Source organism: Thermobia domestica, chromosome 11 (assembly GCF_964235325.1).
Source record: "Thermobia domestica chromosome 11, izTheDome1.hap1.1, whole genome shotgun sequence".
NCBI lineage: Eukaryota > Metazoa > Arthropoda > Insecta > Zygentoma > Lepismatidae > Thermobia > Thermobia domestica.
In genome coordinates, this window is record NC_137464.1 from 91,796,272 (window position 1) to 91,817,077 (window position 20,806).

At 36.0% G+C, this 20,806-nt stretch overlaps 2 protein-coding genes across 2 annotated transcripts in view; both read right to left on the reverse strand.

Annotated features, from left to right (window-relative positions):
- Nucleotides 1-14,433, reverse strand: part of LOC145663627 (turripeptide Ici9.1-like) — a 39,002-nt gene extending 24,569 nt beyond the window's left edge. The window contains exon 1 of the mRNA XM_081729729.1: nucleotides 14,360-14,433. The gene's annotated coding sequence lies outside the window, so the exon portion shown is untranslated. The remainder of the gene's footprint in view (nucleotides 1-14,359) is intronic.
- On the reverse strand, nucleotides 10,485-20,051 carry LOC145665206 (uncharacterized). The gene is made up of 3 exons (XM_081732492.1): nucleotides 19,856-20,051; nucleotides 17,666-17,842; nucleotides 10,485-10,690 (listed from the first exon to the last, which is right to left on the reverse strand). Exons 1-3 carry the CDS (start codon nucleotides 20,049-20,051, stop codon nucleotides 10,485-10,487), a joined length of 579 nt encoding a protein of 192 aa, XP_081588618.1.
- Between the last annotated feature and the right edge of the window lie 755 nt (nucleotides 20,052-20,806).

Consider the following 20,806-nt stretch of genomic DNA (forward strand, 5'->3'; position numbering starts at 1 on the left):
GGAGCGTTTTCAAAATCGGAAATGGTCAAAGTCTGAAATACCTGTTCAGCGTTGTGATGCTGATGAATTTCCTTAGTAATCACGCTTTTCAACTCAATCGCATTAATCATGATAGTGGGAATGAAGGTATGAAAATGAGAGGAGCGCAGAGACACGCCTAAGCTGCCGTTTGCGCGGGAATATTAAAAATTCAGCTAAATAAGGGAAATAATAACATATACGAAATCGTAGCGTAGAGGCTGAGTCAGAACTTAACCCAATGAATTTCATCTTTTTCAAAGACTAATCACTACCTATGATTTTTTAAAAAATTTGAATGACCTATGAAATGCTTCCAATTTAAAGGAATTTATTAGGACATTTCTCCGTCAACTAGTTTTATCGTCAAGATGTGTTTTCTGTGCATACGTATCAGTTGTGCTCTGTTTTATCTATCTACATACACACAAAACATAAACCTTCTAAATTTCCATTATGTTTCACAAAATATTTTTTACCGTAAAAGAACTAACTAATTCTATGGCCTGTAGTACCCGGAGGTTCAATCCCGCGTTTATAAAACCTCTCCGATGGCTTCTGTACTTACCCAACTGAATCCAGTTTCTACTTTGTATTCCTATTTCTGCGAGATTCATCTTAATATTGTCTTCCCATATGTGCTTAGGTCTTCCTAATGGACTTTTTTCTGATTGGATTCCCGTCAAAACTTTGAAGGCGTTTCTACTTTCTTTCATTCTCGCTACATGACCTGCCCACCTGGGCCTCCTAGATTTGATGACTCTAACAATGTTTGGTAAAAGGTGTAAATTATGCTGTTCCTCGTTATGAAGTTTCCGCCATTCCCGATTGCCATTCCTCTTGAGTTCCAATACTAGTCTCAGGATTTTATTCTCAAATACTTTCAGTTTGTGTTCTTCCCTTCAAGTAAGCGACTATGTTTCGCAACAATACAGAACGATAGTCATGATTATTGTTCTATATTTTGAGCTTCAAATTGTTCGAGAGAATTCGCTACGACAAAAGATAACACGAATATAAAAAGAACTGAATAATAACACGAATTCTCTAGTTTCAGTCGACATTTAATTTCTTCGTGGATGTGACTTCGATCTGTTAATATTGATCCACTTTATTGAAAATATTATTCGATAGTTTGACGCATCAATAATTTGCAGTATTACGATCCCAGTAAACTTCCATCTACCTACTTTATCTGCATTTACTTGTAAACTGCAAGCATTTAATAATGTCTCTACATTTCTTTCTATTGTTCTCCTATCATCTCCTATCAGATTTACATCATCAGCATCAGTGAAGCCATATCTAGCATCTTGGTGCTAGATCTAGCATAATTCACATGCATTTAGCATCTAGCATCTTGAGTTTAGCATCTTGGCCAAATCTAGCATAATCTCATTCTTCCTTCTGGTGAACAGAAAAAGAACGAAAATTTAGATGATTCAAGGACCGCTCGGAATTATTCTTCTTAGTTGAAGCGATGGTTGGAGCAATGAAACCAGTCTATTTCCGCGGTTATAATTTATTGTTGAATTCAGAGAAATGTCCAAAAATAGCAAAACGTGACTCTACAAAACATATTTACTTACCCATAGTTTTATTACTGTCAACTCAAACCTGAATGTGTGGTTATCTGAAATGTTTCTGTCCCTTTCAATTTACAACTTGAGAGGGGACGGATATGAGCGTCAGGGGATAGCTAGTAATATACTAAAAGAAATGCTTCAGAGCTGTGTCGGAAGCGGCATATTGTGTATATGTTTCTTAAAATGTTATCCATTCATAAAATATGTGCAATTTACCAATTTATTTCATTATCAGTCCTGACAGCGTTGAAACACTTTATTAGAATAATGAAGATAAGTAGGAGCGGGTCTATAAAATTAGTTAGGAAAGTTAATTTGAAAATCTGGCATAATTTACAAAAATCTAGCATAATTCGTATCCGTGTTTGGCATCATCGCGAGTCTTGAGTGTGGCAACCCTGATCAGCATACGCCATAATCTGGTGAGTACAGTACTATTCAGCTTTAGGCCCTGGCACGAGGAAGATCGTGGACAAGAATTTTCCTACTCGGACTTTACTTTGGACTTCGTTTATGCACATCTTAATTAATCTAACTAGCTTTTTCGGTATTCCAAATTCTGCAAGAATGTTGTATAATATTTATCTCCAAATAGAATCGTAAGCCTTTCTAAAATCAATAAATAATTGATGTACCGGGATATTGTATTCCCATTTCTTTTCGGGTATTTGTCGAATGGTAGATATTTGCCGATAGTTGAGTGATTACGTCTAAATCCACACTAATAACCTCCAATATTTCATCCGCGTATAGGATCAATCTTGCTAATAAAAGGTTTGAGAGGATTTTATAGGATGTTGACACAAGAGAAATGTCTCGATAATTATTACAATCAGTTTTGTCACGTTTCTTGTGAATTGGAACAATGATTCATTCTTTCCACTCTTGTGGTAATTTCTCCTTGTTCCAGATAAGGAGAATGAGTTTGTGTATCTTGATCCACAACTTTCCCCTCTAGCTAAAATTACCTCAGACGGAATTTATTTCGTCTGCACCCGGAGCTTTGTGTTTCTTTAATTTCTTCATAGCAATTTCTATTTCTGTTCGCCTAGGCTCTGAAATTTATGGTCCTGCTGTGGATTTCCCTTTCCCTACGAACACTGTTTTTTGGCTGCGTGTTAAGCAAATCGTCAAAGAAATCTGTCCATCTATTCAAGATGCTCTTTAATATATACGCGCGAGTTTGATACCCTTTCTTAAATTCCTTGATGCCCTTGAACATGTCTAGAATTTTCTTTTACTATTATCTTCAAGTTCCTTAAATTTTGATTTAAAAAAATCGCGTTTCTCTTTTCTAAACATTTTGGAAGTATCCCGTCTCATGTGAACGAAATGTAGTGTAGTTATATTGTTCGGATTTTGTAGCCAACGCAGTTTCGCCTATTTTCTCTTCTCCGTTAGTTTGGACATTTCTGATCGAACCATGATTTGTTCCTACGTATTTCCGCATGTCTCAATTTTTCTCTTGCTGAAATTTTAATGCTATCCTTAATTTGGACCCAAGTATTCTGAACATTACTGCTCTCAAAACCTTCCAAAAACAAGAATCTATTACACTTCAATCTGGTATTCCCCTTTAGCCTGGCACTCTTCTAATTTCTTTAAACTAAACCTCTCCGTTTTCAAATGTTGAATATTCTCTTTATTCAACAATAATATCTCTTGTTATCGCTGCTACCAGCTAGTGGTCAGTGTCACAGTCGAGTCCTCTGAACGAGCGAACATCAATTCTACTGGACTGTCTTCTTCTATCTACTAAAACGTGACCAATTTGATTGTGTGTTCTTCCATCTGGCGAGGTCCATGTGTATTTATGAACGTCACGATGTGGGAATTCTGAACTCTTCATGATAAGGTTTTTAATTGTTCCAAACTTCACGAAACTAACGCTGTTGTCATTACTTTCCTTAAGCAGTACTTGGTCGAATACCCGTGATACTTCTTCTTAAAAACTGTCTTTTACATCGTTGTCCTTATCTTCTCTTGGGGCATGTACACACGACTGCAAAAGTGCATTACCACTTGCAATTCTCCTTTTCCTGCTAGAGTAGGCAACCCAATAAGCTCGGGGTTGGATTGGTTGAGAATTCGAAAGACGTTGGGCCTAACCTCAATTTTGTTTCAAATATATCAGTGTGGCAAACTGCAGATAAGATAATAAAATAAATTGTTAAGAATGATGGTTTTATTATTGTGAGGGAAATGGATGAAACAAAAAATTACAAAATGATCTTACTTAAGCACTTGAAACAAGACGAATGGTAAGAAGTAGATCTAAGAGGAAAGTAGTTTCTTTCCTGTTACAAAAAAAGCTCGTAAAAAAGAAAATAGGTTACATAATGTAAAGGTTTATTATAAACGCCTAACAGCACAAAAACATACATCCACAGGAAACGGAAAGAGAGAAAAACAGACTAAAGGACATGAGGTGGAAAGTTGCGGTAGAGCAGGTTGAGATTTTAAAAAATAACAATAAAAAAATTGGAAAGCAACAAAAAAATTAAAATTGAAATTAACGTCATTCAATGCTACCAAACAACTTCATACCGGGGAAACTTCTTAAACTGATATTACATTAGAATTTTATGAACATATATATATATATATATATATATATATATATATATATATATATATATATATATATATATATATAACAAGATGAATTTATAGTCTTTAGATTGCGTTAAAAAAATTGTTAGATGACTCAGTCCTTTATAGTTACCTCATGACAGTTTTACTCGTAGACGGTTTTACTACGAGTCACGCAGTCCGAATTGTCACTCAGTTCACTCCTCGGCATTTCACAGTCTCAGATCTCCTTCTTCTTTGGCTCCTGTGGTTGATACTATTATGAATGAAGCACTTCACTTCACTTAGGCTGTTAATCAACCTTATGTATCACTTGGTATGATTTCGATTAGACAAATTTTTCTTTGGTGTCCATGCTGACGATATCGCTGCACAATTTGATTAGTTTGTCTAGCCGTCTGACCCGTACTATACACAAGATGTTGTTGCAATCACTTCATCACACACACTGTCTCTCGTCAAAATTATTCTCACTATTCTCCACACGAAAGTTCAACGAAAGAATCTTATCCCCCTTTCTGGTTTCCTAACAAAGTCCTATGAAGTTGATTAGCGGTTTCTTTAATGCATTACTATTTACGTAATTTTGATTGGTTTAAAGAATTCTGCGGATTTTAGAGGGAAACTGAATAATCTGGATTGAGAGGAAGCGACGCTACTGCAGACGCTTTCGAAAATTGGGGTAGGAGATGAGAAAGGTTTTTTTGTGGAACTTAGAAAGTAGTCTTTTGGCGTCTAGGGTCAGTTGATTTTTTTACAAATTTAAGAGACAAAGCAACAAATCTCCTGAAGTTGATATTAGACTTGGAAAGAACAATACGTGTGAGAAGCACAGTATTGTTGGAGAAGTACAATCGAAGGAAAAGATTAGGATTATATAAAAGAAGAGTAAATATACCAGAAAAAGAGAAAAGCGTATCCTGTTGGGAGAAATCGGTGTTGTAGGACAGTGGAGTTGAAATATCAATATCTTGAAATTATATAAAGAAAAAAAGACAGCTGCATCGATTTCAAGGATTTTTGAAGCAAAAAGAAAATTTTTCATGTACATATTTATAATAAAATTTTCATGTGTATCGTTCCATTACCCCTCCAAAAGTGCGAAGTGCTATAGGTAGATAAACACTTTTCTACTAGCATGCAAGAAATAGGGTTATTTACTACGAATTAAAGGGGTTAACTACTTATATATACAGAAAATCGTAAATTACAATTAGTTACTAAAAATAAATTTTTCCGACAACATAGTATTTACCAATTAAGGTGAAAGGTTAGAGTACTATATGGGATGCTATTTTTAATCTACTAAGTAAATGAAAATAAAGTTACAAATCTACTTGACTGTATGTTATACACAATTTAAAACTAAATACTTCTAATTTATACGGTATAAACATAAATAAAAAATAAGGTATTCCACTACATACACGTTATGATTATGAATGATTAGTATTACGAAATAAAACAAAACACACAAAAAAATTGCTTTTGTAAAAATTTCAGCTTACACGTGACATTTCTTTACAAACAAATCGTGGAAAGACGAAGTTGCCCTGTGAGCCGAGAAGGTCACGAGACCAGTTTTCTGAAGACTGGCAGTAGACAGAAAATTGCAAATAGGAGGAGGAAAGGACACAGAAATTGGCGAAATTTCCATCCTCCTGGTTCCCTTTGACTTTGGTCGCTCTTTCTTCCTTCCGTTTTTCATCTTACTTCTTCCTGATATAGTTTCAAGTGTTTTATGTTCACAGTGACAACTTTCCCTTTGTCAGACTGAACTTGGTATGCATTATCGTATACTTTCTTTACTATAGTCCATGGCCCATGGAAACATGAAACCATTTGGCGATTTTCTTATCTATTAAGAATCGTTTTGAGTGGTCACGTAAAATGACTTTCTGCCCTTTATTATATGAAACAGGACTTAGCTTTTGATGTGCTTTTGTCTTCCTTTTCTTTGCTTTACTGAGAAGATCCTGTCTCACTAATGATATCCGCATATTTAGCGAATCTTGTGTTTCTGGGGGGATACCTAACAACTTGTGTATTTCCGTAGTAAGAGGTCGATTCATGTGGATTTCATGTGGGGACATCTCTGTTGCCAAATTTACTGAGAAATGAATACATTGTGCCACAAAAGGCAAAACTTCTGGCCACTTTGTGTGGTTCTCACTGTAATAACTTCTTATTAAGGGGTCACTTCCTTGTTTAGCCTTTCTGAAGGGTTGCAGTTTGACGAATATATAGAGGTCCTGAGGGCTTCTATGCCACGGCGACTTAATTCGTGTCCCACCGTTTCGTTGTGAAGACGCTGGTGTTGTCAGTCAGCACCTTATCGATCGGTTGTACTTGTATCACGTAGTTACTTATTATCTTTTCTAAGATGCTACGTGTTGTTACCTTCTTGAGAGCGTACGATACTGTATATTTAGAGTACATATCTACCAGTGTTAAAATATATTCGCAACCACCGCTTCCACGAGGGAGTTTGCCAATCAGGTCTAAGGCCACTAGTTCATATTTTCTTTCAGGGGTGATGGCGAGAGGTATCCTACTGTAGTCTCTATTTGGGAATTTCACTCGTTGCCACAAAGCACATGTAGCCAGTACTTTGCGTAAACAACGGGCCATTTTTTCAATAGACCAACACGGATAATTCTGCGATTACTTTGGCTGCGCCATACTGTCCTCTACAGGTATAAATATACCAAACAAGCTTTGACCTGAGCGATGACGGCATACAAACTAACCAACCTTCTTCACCCCTCCGTCGCCTCCTAAAAAGCAAGTTTTTCTCTAGTTTATACATTTCACGACATTGCGTCAAACGAGACTGGGCCATTGTAACGTTATCTTCTCGCTCCAAAACACCAATTATTGGTCGTAATTTAGGGTCTTCGCGCTGGTGAGTGGAACGATTTTTTAATTCTGGTATAACGCGATCGTCCATACCCAAAGCAATAGCACAAATGACTTCTTCCGTGTCTGGTATGTTAGCTGGATCTCAAGCAACCAGCGTTCTATTATCTTGTGGTAAGCTGCCTTCCATAAATGCGTCAAGTTCGTGTTGTCACTGTACACAATAAAATGTGTTCCTTCTAAGTATAATCTGTATTTTCTAAGAGCAAATAGAAGAGCAAGAAACTCAATTTTACAAACCGCACATCGGCTCTCCGTTGGAATGAGCGTCCGAGATTCAAAAGAAATGGCACGATGACGACCTTCGCCGTCTATTTGGAAAAGATATGCTGATATTCCTCTCAGGCATCCATCACATGCTAATCGGAATGGCTGATCTTTTATGGGATAAGACAATACAATATCTTCTAGAAACAATGATTTATTTGTTGAAATGCGGCTTCCTGTTGGCTGCCCCAAATGAAAGGGGTGTTTTTTCTTAACAAATTAGTAAGCGGCGATTCTTAGAGCGAAATCTCGATAAAAATTTATAAGGCCAAGAAACTGGCGCAGATGCTTAGGTGTCCTAGGTGGTGATATTTTTTGAATAGCGGCAACCTTTCTTCGTCTTTATCTGCCTCTTCACCATTTATTACAAACCCATGGAAGTGGATTTCCCTTTCACCGAATCTACACTTTCTTAATTTTACGTTTACGCCTGCCTTTTCAATTTTTCAAAGACTGCTTCAAGTCGATGCAGCATAGGAGAGAAATCAGGGGCGGAGCACAATACATCGTCCATATACAATGAGGTATGTGTTAAAATGTCTAGTCCCAAAGCTCGTTCAAGGCATCGAACACATACCGCGGGGCTGGACTGTAGTCCCAATACTACTCTTTTGTACAGATAAGTTTTCCTTTATCCACGAAAGATATATATTTTCGACTATCTGGGTGCAAAGGAACGGATAGAAAACATTGGCTGAGATCAAGAACCAATTTGACCTTTGGTGGCGTGGAATTACGTCCTCTATTGATTCTACTTTTTCATAATCATGTTCAATTCTTTGATTCAAAACACATAAATCTAAACAAAGGCGAATCGTTTTATCCTTTTTCGCTACCACTATTAATGGAGATATAAATGCATTATATCCCTTTTCTATAACCCCTCCTTTCAACAGGAATTCGATTTCTTCGTCGAGGGCATCACGGTAAGCATAAAGTATGTAATTTCCCCTTGGTTTGAACGGTTCATGTGTTTTAAGTTTCATTAAGTGCTTATAATTCTTTATTACACTGCCTGGATTATCACTGATTATATCTTTGTATTTAAGAAGCAAAGATAGAAGAGCAAATTTTTGTTCGTGATCTAAATGTTTCTGCTGTTCTACGATTTCCTTAATTTCCTCTTCTCTACACACACCCTTGTTGTTTAGTCGAAGTGGTACAATTTGTTGTTTTTCTTTCTAGTGTTACTAAATTCATGCATGCAATATCCAAAAATCATAAGTTTCGTGTGATTCGGCTTCAAAGAAAGCAACCAGCTCCGGTGCGCACTTAATTTCTGTTTTTTTAAAATGCACCGAATACCTTTCAGATTTCCTAACAAAGTCCTATGAAGTTGATTGGCTGTTTCTTTAATACATTACTATTTTCTTAATTTTGATTGGTTTAAAGAATTCTGCGGATTTTAGAGGAAAACTAAATATGTCTGGATTGAGAGGAAGTAACGCTACTGCAGACGCTTTCGAAAATTGAGGTTAGGGGATGAGAAAGTTTTTTTTTTGTGTGTGGAACTGCGTCTAGGGTCAGTTGATTTTTTTTACAAATTTAAGAGAGAAAGCAACAAATCTCCTGAAGTTGATATTAGACTTGGAAAGAACAATACGTGTGAGAAGCACAGTATTGTTGGAGAAGTACAATCGAAGGAAAACTTTAGGGTTATATAAAAGAAGGGTAAATCTACCAGAAAAAGAGAAAAGCGTATCCTGTTGGGAGAAATCGGTGTCGTAGGACAGTGGAGTTGAAATATCAATGTCTTGAAATTATGTAGAGAAAAAAGACAGTTTCATCGAGTTCTAGGATTTTTGAAACGAAAAGAAAATTTTTCATGTGCATGTTTATAATAAAATTTTCATGTGTTTATAATAAAATTTTCAATTTCCAAACACCATTAGCTTAGTAGACTTGTGGGCCTCCCATGCAAGATAAAGAGACGGTACTCTACTTGTAAACCCAATTGTATTATTATTAATAATAATATATTATATATAATTATTAAATATAATTATTAAATATAATTATATAATTTTTAAATACAATTATTCTGTTTTTTTATCAATCAAAATACCTTCAAGGCCTTTTCTTGGCCTCTGTAATAGCCGTGATTACAATCAGCACATCAGCATCTGCCTTGGCCTAGAGTACCTTGCATCCTGACTTGTGGAGATGCCCACTCAAAAGATGGATGAACCTAATTTTGTTGCTGTCATTTAGGAGAAATTCAGTCTGTGGCATCTACTTTTATGTCTATATGGCAGTCTTTCCTACATGTCGCAAATGCTTCTCATCTTTTGTACTGATATCTTCGGTATATCCATCAAAAACGACAAGAGTTTTTCCGTAATGTGTAACAACATATGCACTGTATTATTGATATATTTCCTTGAACATGGCTGTACGCTGCTATACACCACGATGCAGAAGATGCCCACCGTCAACTATGTAGGATACACCCTGCTTTTAGGCACTACTTTTTTTTCCCTGAATCGAAGATGAGGACGAAATAGATATTATCGATGATTTTTGTACCTTTCCTCATTAGAACCCATTCATCAAAAAAGAGAGGATATGCAGATATTTCATATTTGAAGATCTCAGACAACTGTTCTTCAGACTGGCTTGGGTTTACATAAATTGCTTCATTGCACTCAGTCGCTGATCTTGTTAAGCTGCCCAAAGATTTCACACTTGACTTGTGTTTCAGGTGAACTTCACAGAACTCCTTTCTCTCAAGCTTCTTCATCGAAGCAAGTCCAACTTCTATTGCCTTATCACAATTTACATTTTCATCAGCTAGCAAACCAGTAGATATTGATGCAAGTTGGGATGATTTCTCGAATGAGGTATGTTCCCTGAACCAGTTGATGAAACAGTAAACATCTTTGGCGTCACGAGTTTGCGAGATTCTTGCAAGTCGACATGCTGGTTGGAGGAGGCGGAGATAACATGAGTGAATTTCTCCACAGTTTCCACTACCCTTAAAGATGCAGGCATGGAATGAACACATGTAGCAATAGTTGAACGTGAAATTCCTCGTCCCGGATAGGACACCATTAATTTTCATAGCTCTCATTAACACCTGTGCAACTGCCAGATCACCCCAAATTACACACCTAAATCTCTCCCTTTGTCTAATTGTGAAGGAACTGGGTTCAAAAACTTCTGGAATTCTTCTTTTGGTAAAATTGATTCTAGCTCTAGCGGATAATTAGCTGAATTGATGATGCCCAAGTAAAGGTCTTTGACCCGAAGTTTCTTGGGCAAAGTGAACCCATGGTGGTTTGCTATTGCCTTGTATGGGATGATGAAGACTAAGAGAATGAATATACACTGTTTAAAAATGTATATAACCACTGGAAAAAATCCAAGCCTGGGAATTGATTTACTTTCTAACTAAACAAGTATTTAGAATGATTACTTATACATGTTAATTTCTTCAGATTATGTCTACATGCAAAGAGAGTATATATCTATATCTATATACATTCAAGTTTCCCTCAAATTATGGATTTTTCCGTTCTTTTTTCCAAAGAGGCCGAAATCCAAGTATGTAAAGGATTTTAAAGCCTCTACAAATACCTACACACTGAAGACTTCACTCAAAACTGGTGAGTGCAGGGATGAAAATTTTACAATAGGGTCAAGAGGAAATTTAATGCATTATATGAATCCAATCAAAATATCCCAGTTTTAGAACATTTTATTATTATGTATTTTTAATGTTTTACTGAGAAAATGTAGAAATTAATTTAGACATATTTTGTTTCTTCTCCCAACAATGTTGTAATAGACATTCAAACACTCAGTTTTTCGGTTCTGTTCTGAGAATTTTGTGGAATTTCCCTTTTCTTCCTTTCGGTAAAGTGTAAATTTTCTCAATTTTCATACAATAAGAACAAATAGTTACACATTTTTTCAATGAGGTATAGTTCATATCTCTGCTGTGTTTACAATCTGTATCATAGTCAGTTAAAGTAAATGCTATGGTTTCCACAAAAACTTTTGGCGTTCGAAATAGGCTATCCAATATGACGGTCATGGTGACAAAACCTGATGCGGGATTTTTGGGGTCTTTGTCTGAGTTGTTGAATAGGGTATCATGATCATTTTAGAAAAGGTTTCATCGTTTTTCTCTTTTTTGGTCTAATTGCACTGAACTAATAACAAGATATAGCCACTTGAACATAGTATGTATGCCAGGTACTGGAGTTCGCATAACATTGTTTCGGGTATAAGTTATATCATTGGTTACCACTCGTCTTTGCAATATTGTGCACTATCTCCCTACTTTTGTGTGCCTTAGATAACACAGATATAGCGCCTTGAAAATAGTGCGTATGCTAGGCACTGGAGTTCGTATTACACTGTTCACAACACTTAGATCAATTGTAAGCATTCGTTTTGTGAAGTTTTGCATCTTCCGGGTTTCGCGCACTTCAAACATCACAGATATAACCTTTTGGAAATAATAAAGGGTATGTCAGACACTGGAGTTCGTATAACAACGCTCACATCAATACTTACGTCAATCGTTAGCATTCATTTTGGACAATTTTGTGCACCTGAGAAAATTGAGATACTCGTAAAGCCTTTTGAATATAAGGAGTATCACAACCGCCCGAGTGTACACAATGCCGACCAAGATAATACTATATCACACATTGATGCCCCAATTGTGCACCATCTCTCGAGTTTCGTACAAATCAGATAACGGATATATATATATATAGTCACTGGGTAAGAGTGCATATACCGAAGTGCTTACAATGCCGACGAAGACAATTGAGGCGCCTAGTATCAAAATCCGCTACATCCAATTCGCTTAGGTTTTCGAGTAATCTCGCGAAACGAACAGTGAAGCTCCATATATAATCTTACAAAGTCTCATATTTGAACTAGTTTTTTAATATGAAATATTAAGCTTTTAAATAAAATTCTGTTTCCATGGAATTCCTTTAGATCAAACATATAACAAGCGATACATATCTCAATTTCGGTTAAAAAAAAACAGATTTCGCGGCTTATGATACTAGGCGCCTCAATTGTCATAGCAAATGATAGTACTCACTTTGTGGAGTTTTTGTGCATCATATCCCAAGTTTTCTGCACCTCAGAAAACGGAGATCAAGATCTTTGAAAATGGTGTATATGCCAAGGACTGGAGTTCGTATAACACCGTTCACGACAATTCTTATGTCAATCGTTAGCATCCATTTTGGGCAACTTTGTGCACCAACCTCGAGTTTGTACACCTGAGAAAACGGAAATAAAGCAATTTGAATGTAGAGAGTATTAACCGCCCGAGTGTAGGGAAGACTGGGGCTGGTTGACGAACTGCATATAACTCCTTCATTAATTAACATAATGAGCTGTTGCTGCTGTCATAAAAGAGCGACCTATGGATGTACCTGCTACCTTCATATGGAATTTTTGACTTGCAGATTATCACTTCTATTAGATAAAGAGTGTTTTTCCCAGACTGAAGTATTTTTTTTTTTCAGTTCTGCGTTACATCACAGAATCGTCACTACTTGGAGTACAAAGGTAAGTAATATAGCATTAGTTAGATCTGAACTTTGATTTTATGGATATTCAAACAGTAAAACGTAAATGCCAAACAATTGCTGAGTAATTACGACTTTGTTGCACAACATGGGCTTGGAGTTAGTTGACGTATAGCATTTGGGGTTGGTTGGCAAGTGGGCCAAACAACCCAGTGTGGAATTTTATTTCCTATTACTTTTACTGTTACATTGTTTTATTCTTATTTTGTTTACAGTTCTACAATCTTTTACTTCAATGTTATAGAATAGCGTGTATGTATTGGATTACTGTCAAAATTTAGAAATCGAGATAAGACTGTATGCCGGACTCTGAATAAAAGAAAGAAGTTTTCATATTTCATAATGCTGATTCTTTTAAATGTTGTGAATAAAAGTAATTTCAAACTTCAAATAGCCTACTTCATTACAATATATATAATATAATTTAGAAAAATAACGTTTATTTCTAATAAATCCAATTTTCGTTTGTGTTTTGCTGTATTTAAGAAGTATGCCAACTAACCCCACAATATCAGCCAACCAGTCCCCTACTAGGGGTCGTTTGATATACTCCGTTTTAAAAGAAAGAAAATTTATTTCTCGAAAACTGTAAGCAACAAAACAAAACCAAAAATTGAATTTATTAGAGGAAACATTGGTCTGTCCGTACACATCCATTATATTGCAATACAGTGCACCATATGCTCATAAAAAATAAAGAATAAAAAGTTCGCCAACCAGCCCCGGTCTCCCCTATACAATGTCGGCCAAGGCAATTTTTATTTCAAATATTAGTACTTATTTTGCGCAGTTTTGTACATTATCTGCCGAGTTCCGTGCACCTGAGATAACATAGATATAGCAGCCTTAGCTTAAATAAGGCACATGCTCTTATATTTAAATGATGCTCACTTATTTCTTCTTTACTCAGAAAGTTAAAGCTCGTTAATGTCACGATTTTTGTCAAACTCCGCCGATGAAAACTGTTAATAACTGATAACAGTAATTCAATACAGTAGAGTTCCTAAAAGTCGCCACTAAATAACCCAGCAGTCCGGATAACTCGGCCACACCCCAGCAGGGCAAAAAAACACGCGCAGACTCGTTCAAAGTCATTGCCAGGTATTTTTCAGAGGTCTGTCTTTTTAGGTAAATTACTGTACAGTGCGTACTCATTAATTTTCATTTTCATGTGTTGAAAAGGCACTATGCCTTCATAAACTACGTACTTTTACTTTGTTTAAGGGTAATTGAACAGTGTATTCTCTGTTGTGTACCAAAGTAATCAATGCATAGAAGTACAGTACTGTATTTTCTGAGCAAACACTTTTTACTTATTTAACTCCATAACCGATAACTCGGCATTTTCACAAACTCGGCCACACTTCTGTCCGCATTAGGCCGAGTTTTCGGAATTCTACTGTATTTTCTTCTTACCTCCTACAGTATCAAATACACTCTGAGCAACGATACTTCAGTTTCTAATTTAAAAGCCAACGTTAGAAAGCAACACTGACAACAGTGAAGATTTTTGAAACTAATCTAAAGCGTGGAGAAAAATAAAAACTGAACAAATGACTACGACTACATTTCCACTTTAACTGGATAATAATTGTCTTAATCTTATCGAAAATCCATTTCGGTATTCAACCATCTGCTCGATTAAATTTGTCATACTGCACAACGTTCGCGGACCATGCTACTTTTATTCTTATTTTTTAGAGAAAAACAAAACAATAACTACTATAGTTCATGAAAGTTTTCACTTTATCAAAACGAAAACCAGAAAACCAAATGCATTAAAGTGAAAAGACATTCAACTACAATGTTTTTAGAAATTAAAAACAAATACAAATCGAATAATAAATCGGGAACAAATGCTCGTATTCAGACTTGAGATAAATGTACGTACGAAACGAGTAATTATTCCATAAAATATGTTCAAACAGAAACAGTAATGATAGTTTCCTTAAAATGTTTAAGGTAATAATCAGAGCCGTAGCTTTATATCCGTTCTACGTAATTCTATACGTACTATTTTCAGTGTACTATATTTCTCTGTGGAAACAATGTACTGAAGTTTGACGCTAAAATCACTGTGCTCCGCGTTCTGCGAGTACGTCCTTGAATAATTTGCATATACATTATTTTAAAGAAGTTGGCTGGTATGAGTACCATTGGTAATACTTAACTTGCCACTGTTGGCAAATCTCGGTGTTTCCTACTCGACGATTGTTCCAGTGGGTTGATGTCCGTCCACCCTTTCTCTCTGGTCTATTGGGCGTCAAAGTAGTCATGAGTTAAGGGTCACCGAAACCCAGGCAGGAAAACTAGCGTTGCGAGGATAGTAAATTCAATCAAAATCGAAATTGCTCTTTAACGAACTGTCCATCGTGGTCGACAGCTATAACGGTAGCTAAGACAAAGTGCTCTTTTGGCTAGAGCAAGGTAAAACTTCTCGTAAGCTCGGAATTGTAGCTCGCACTCCTACATGTTAACTCGTTTTCAATTCAATTCGGACTACCCCTCCAAAAGTCTCTCAATGGTTTTTGTTCGATGTTCCTTCCGGGGTAATATCTTGGGTCGTTGACTATTTCTTCATTCTTGTTGAAAAGTGCGAGCTCAGAGATTAATCAAAGGTGAGGTAATGATACTAGTGCTCACCGGGAAATAATTTGTCGTTTTTATTGATTAAGAAATTACATGTATAGAAAGAATTAACAGACAGCTAGAAAAGTATCTCGTCAGAAAAGTAAATGAACCTAGAAAAAATCGAAAAGTGATTCAACATTAAATAAACGATTATGCTTTTCATTGCATTAACTTTTAAAATGTCCCGAAGTCCGAAATAAAATGCTTGACTTTGTGTCCAAATACACATATCTTCACATCCTCCCCTGAAATCAAGGTCCCGAATGAAAACATTTCGGGGGAGAAATCACTATTAGTTTTTCTATTTAAAAAAAACATGACCATCTTTATAGTTCGATTCAATCTTTATAATAGAAGTCAGCAACAAATATAGTCTGCAAAGAAACCATATGATAAGAAATGATATAGTACAGCATAAGTGTTCACAACACTACACAGTTGATAGCAGAGGAGTCACGGTCAAATGACGTAAACACGGCAATGTCGATGTTGTAATCACAGCGTTCACTAAGCACAAAATGTAGGTCTGGAAATCACAGGTACAATGTCCTTACACATCACATAACTGGAAAGTTCATTCAGTACAAGTAGATCATAAAAGTAGAGTAGATAGGTTTATTTTAGAAACATCACAAAAATTATGGAATACAGTCAATGACTGCCTAAAACACGTAAAATATGAGAATGGAGAAAATAATTGGATGAAATAATGGAATCAATAAAAATCGACGAAAAATCGGGGGGAATTGCAAAAGTAATAGTTAAACCGTAATCCATACGTATATATCTATATATAGTAAATAAAAACTCAAATACCAATAAAATTTATCCCTAAAGTCAAATAATTATTATGCGGTAGAAGAAAATTAATCTAGCCATACATAGAAAAAAAAGATAAAACTACACATGAGAATGTTGATAACAGGTTTTAGGAAAAAAGAATTATGGAGAATTTAGTTCCACAATGACCGACGTATTGAGAGAGTTATAGCCCTCTGCACTCGCTGTAAAAACCTTAACGAAATCAACATGACACACTATCACCAAACACATTCCTAAATCCCTAACTAAAATAAGCGATAAAAGAAAAAATCTTCCTTCTTGCATGAAAGTTGTGGAATCAATTCTATTCTTCAAATATACAGAAGTACATGCTATATAAAGCATAATTCATCATCTGTAGATCGCAATTCATCTTCTTGATGAAATACTCAAATTCACCTTATACACTGCAGGTAATGAAAAATTGTTCATTCAAAAAAATCACTAAAATTCACACAAGAGGTTAACTAATAACATATCGTAAGATCAGATCAAAATAATCTATGGAAAGAAAACTTCATTCTCCTATACATCCACATTCGGATCATAAAATCCATCATGAAAACTACGAAAAAACGGGGGAATTCCTTCTTCACTACTATCATAACATAGATAGCATACAAATATCAATTCACAGTTGCTTCTGTCTCCCTTTCTCTGCAAAGCATAGTATATCAATAAGATGTTGACTTGGTGTCTAAATACTAGCTATTCAGATTATAAGCTGTTGATAAAATAACCAAGAAAAAGAACGTGTTCTACAAAGTTAACCAACAGTTCTAAGTGACTGAGAAAACGATTATGTCTATATGAGTACTCCTTTTTCTACTTTTCTTCATTGTAATTACTATTGCCGGAGACTTAGAAACACAAACAAACCAATACAAATTCCATGACATGGCCAATTTCACAACAAAATTCGTCACCAACTTCACAGATGTTCCTAATCCATCAAATCTTCCTTTGAGAGCCGTCATTTTGTTTAAAAAAAACCTTCATTGCAGAGAAACAGCTTCCACTCCTTTTCCTTCTTCCAAGGGAAAATACACAGGTAAAAGACGCTGGTAGTTATCCCAATTCTCCTTTTCGAAAATACACAATACAATACGCTCTACGGTGTCCAAATGATTTTCTAAAACTGTTCGTGTATTTAACAACGCAATTCTCGCAGCAGGTTCCTTAGGGAAATGAAATGCTCCAGCAGCGATGCAGGGAAAAGTCACAGTTGAAAACTGATTTTTCAACACAAAATCAAATAAATATTATAACAATTCTCCAAAGTTTTCTTGTTCGCATCTCTTGGACCACACGTCAACAATACATGATCAGCGGAGAGATTATAGCCTGGAGAAATCTCCACTTGTCCTGGTTTCAAAGGACGTATTTTCTCACAATCTTTACTAAATTCTTCTCCTGTAGCTTCTGGGATACAGCTGTCTGCTCCCCCTAATGGAATAAGTAATTCATTCGTAGGGTTAACAACACTGTCAGCTTTAATCATAGCGATGTCTCCTCGAAAAACACAAATTTTCTTGCTGATTGCAGAATTGGCACCAAACTTCGGTTTCAAACCAGAACTATTCTTCCCTGTTTCAGCCCAAGTGGGTAATTGGTTAGCAATCACAACCTCACGAAATTTCACAGATGGAATATCTTGTTTTTCTATCATGTTCACCGCAGGACAAAAAACAATTTCACGGTGTTCTTCTTCATCCTCTCTCTTCTGTTTGTCTTCCTGTACTTCGGCACGGCAGACATTCGTAGTAGCATCCTCCATTATTTCTTATATATCTATGTCAACGTCATCTTCTTCTCCCACTTCCTCGTTTTCCTTCTCCTGTTTCTCGTAGTACTTCTTCAATCTTTGTACTGCAATCGAAGCAACCTTGAATCTTCCTCGCGCAGTCTTGAACTTAACAAAATAGGAATTTGGGTGGTCAATATCCTGATTGATTCCTGGACCAAAATAATGTACCTTTGTTTGTGACTATTTCTTTAAAAACACCGTATGTCAAAATTACGTTTTCATAAAGAAAACTACTTACAGAAGACGCTGTTATATCTCCTAGTGAACCAGAAATCGTATAACGAGTGGCAGCAACGACAACCTCAATCAAATAGTTATGCCTCAAAATATTACTGGGGGTGTACCCCTTTCTGATATCAATGAACAGGCGATAGAAAGGAAGTACTTGGGGATACGTTTGCAATATACCATAAGCAGAACCAAGTTTGTTTTTGGTTGTCTGACACATTAAACATTCCTTGCACTTTTGATAGATGTATTGTTTCATATTAGAGAAATACTCATATTAGAGAAATACAATAAGCAATGGGTGCTAACTCTGAGTCATCTGGAGAACTTATAGGTTGTTTGAGCATGGCAAGTAGACTGCGAGTTCATGCATCACAGAACAAATATACAGGGTGTTTCGGATTATAATGCATTAAATATGGCGATTTTATGATAAGGTCTCTGAATTTCTCAAAAGCATCTTGTTGCTTTTGTGTCCACTTAAATGATACATCTTTCCTGAGAAGCGAGTTCAAATGCTCCGCGATTTCAGAAAAATTAGGTAAAAATCGTCTTACAAAGCTAGATAATCCTAGAAAACTTTTCACATTTTTTCGTCTTTAGACGTTCATAATTACTAATGGAGCCAGTTATTCTTTCGGAAATTCGCAAGATATCGTACGAAATATCGTGTCCCAAAATCGTCAATGAAAAATAAGCCAATTTTGTTTTTTCTGGTGCAAGTTTGAGACCTGTTCCCTAATTCGTTGAAATAACTTCGTGGTTAGATTGATAACGTCCTCAAAAGTGTTTTCACCCCAGAAAAAATCATCAAGGTACCCAAAAACTTGTTCTGATTCTAATCCTTATATTGCCATCTTCACTAAACTGTTTAAACCACCGGACCTAATGACAAGACCCTGTGGGAGAGCTGTAAAACAAAAGGAACCAATTCCTGGTATTGAAAAGGCAGTGACATGTTGATATTCCTCAGCGATCCTCACCTGCAGGAAACTGCAGAATAAGTCGGTGAAGCACAGGTAGCTACAATTACTAAGACGCGAAATAATGTCCTCTATCGACGGTACCGGATAGCTGTCAGGTGCTATATGGCAGTTAATCCCTCTCCCGTCTAAAATAAATCTGAACGATCCAGACTTCTTTTTCACCACAGAAATGGGTGAATTATAACGAGATGCACACCTCCTAATTACCTCTTGTTTGAGCAAAGTATCAACCTGTTTTTTAACTTCTTCTGTTAAGTGGAAGGGAGTAGGAAATTAATTCGTATGAACTGGGATGTTATCTAGCATTCTAATGCCATGTACGTAACCCTTAGCCACTCTAAAATCACACTCTAAGAAAAACAATCCTTATACTCCTCTATAACAGAATAAAACATTTGCTTCTGATCATCAGAAAGTTGAGGTTTAACGTCCACATACTGACACCAAACCCAGCAGAAAAATTACTGTTTTCTTCTTTACTTACCAAACCATGATTTTGAGCGCCGTCTGTATCATTTGGGTTATGTGCACCCGGCCTCATGTCAATAGCAGCACCATAGTGGAGATTTTTCTCTAAACACAACTTTTTGTCGGTAGGGTTGACTACTCTAATGACAGGATTGGCACAATCCATTCTGGACTCATTCACAAAAATTTCAAGTTTAGAACAGATTTTTGATTGGATTGCAAAATATTTTTAATTCCCACTAAATCATTAATCTTGCGAACAAGCACTGAAACATTAGATTTAAGTGATAAAGTAACATATTTCGCAGTTATGAAATATGCTTGCATTAAGTTCGCTGTTTGTTCGTAGACTGTATCTACAGCATGACTCTCAGGTAGCGCCTAATCAGTGGGTTTCCCAAATTTGACTGCTAGAATCCAACAAACCAATGTTAATTTCCAATGTTAATTTTGTTGCAAGGCAGAATCCTATCCCTAACAATAGGCGTAGTAATAGTGTGTGTCTTGAAAACGGGTCTTTTTCTATTCCCTAAACTATTTTCTCTATTTAAAACATTACACTCATCGTTACCATGTTGCATACTAATGTTTTATCTGAACAGTGCATCTTATTATTCATATTACTCTTACATTCAGAAGTACAAAAAGAAGAAAAAGAGTTACATTTCTGTTGATGAACCGGGATGGAATCTACAGACTGTTGATTACCGCATTCTTTCCCAGCGGATATCATGATGTTCTAAAACTGCCACCTTTGCTTTTCTCTGTTGTTCTTCGAGAGGAAATGAAACACGAGAATTAACGCGCAACAACACATGAGCTATCTTTGCGATAAATTCCAGTGTAATATACTGCAAGATTTGTTCTTTAAACTTAGCTTTAACAAGCATCTTATAATTCACAATTAATTCCGTTTACTGT

Coding starts and splice junctions, on each gene's coding strand:
- LOC145665206 (XM_081732492.1), bottom strand. CDS start 20,051: ATGGATTGTGCCAATCCTGTCATTAGAGTAGTCAACCCTACCGACAAA. Junction 17,843..19,855: donor TTCTGCTGGGTTTGGTGTCA/GTATGTGGACGT, acceptor TTATTCCATTAG/GGGGAGCAGACAGCTGTATC. Junction 10,691..17,665: donor CAAGAAAACTTTGGAGAATT/GTTATAATATTT, acceptor TCATTCTCTTAG/TCTTCATCATCCCATACAAG.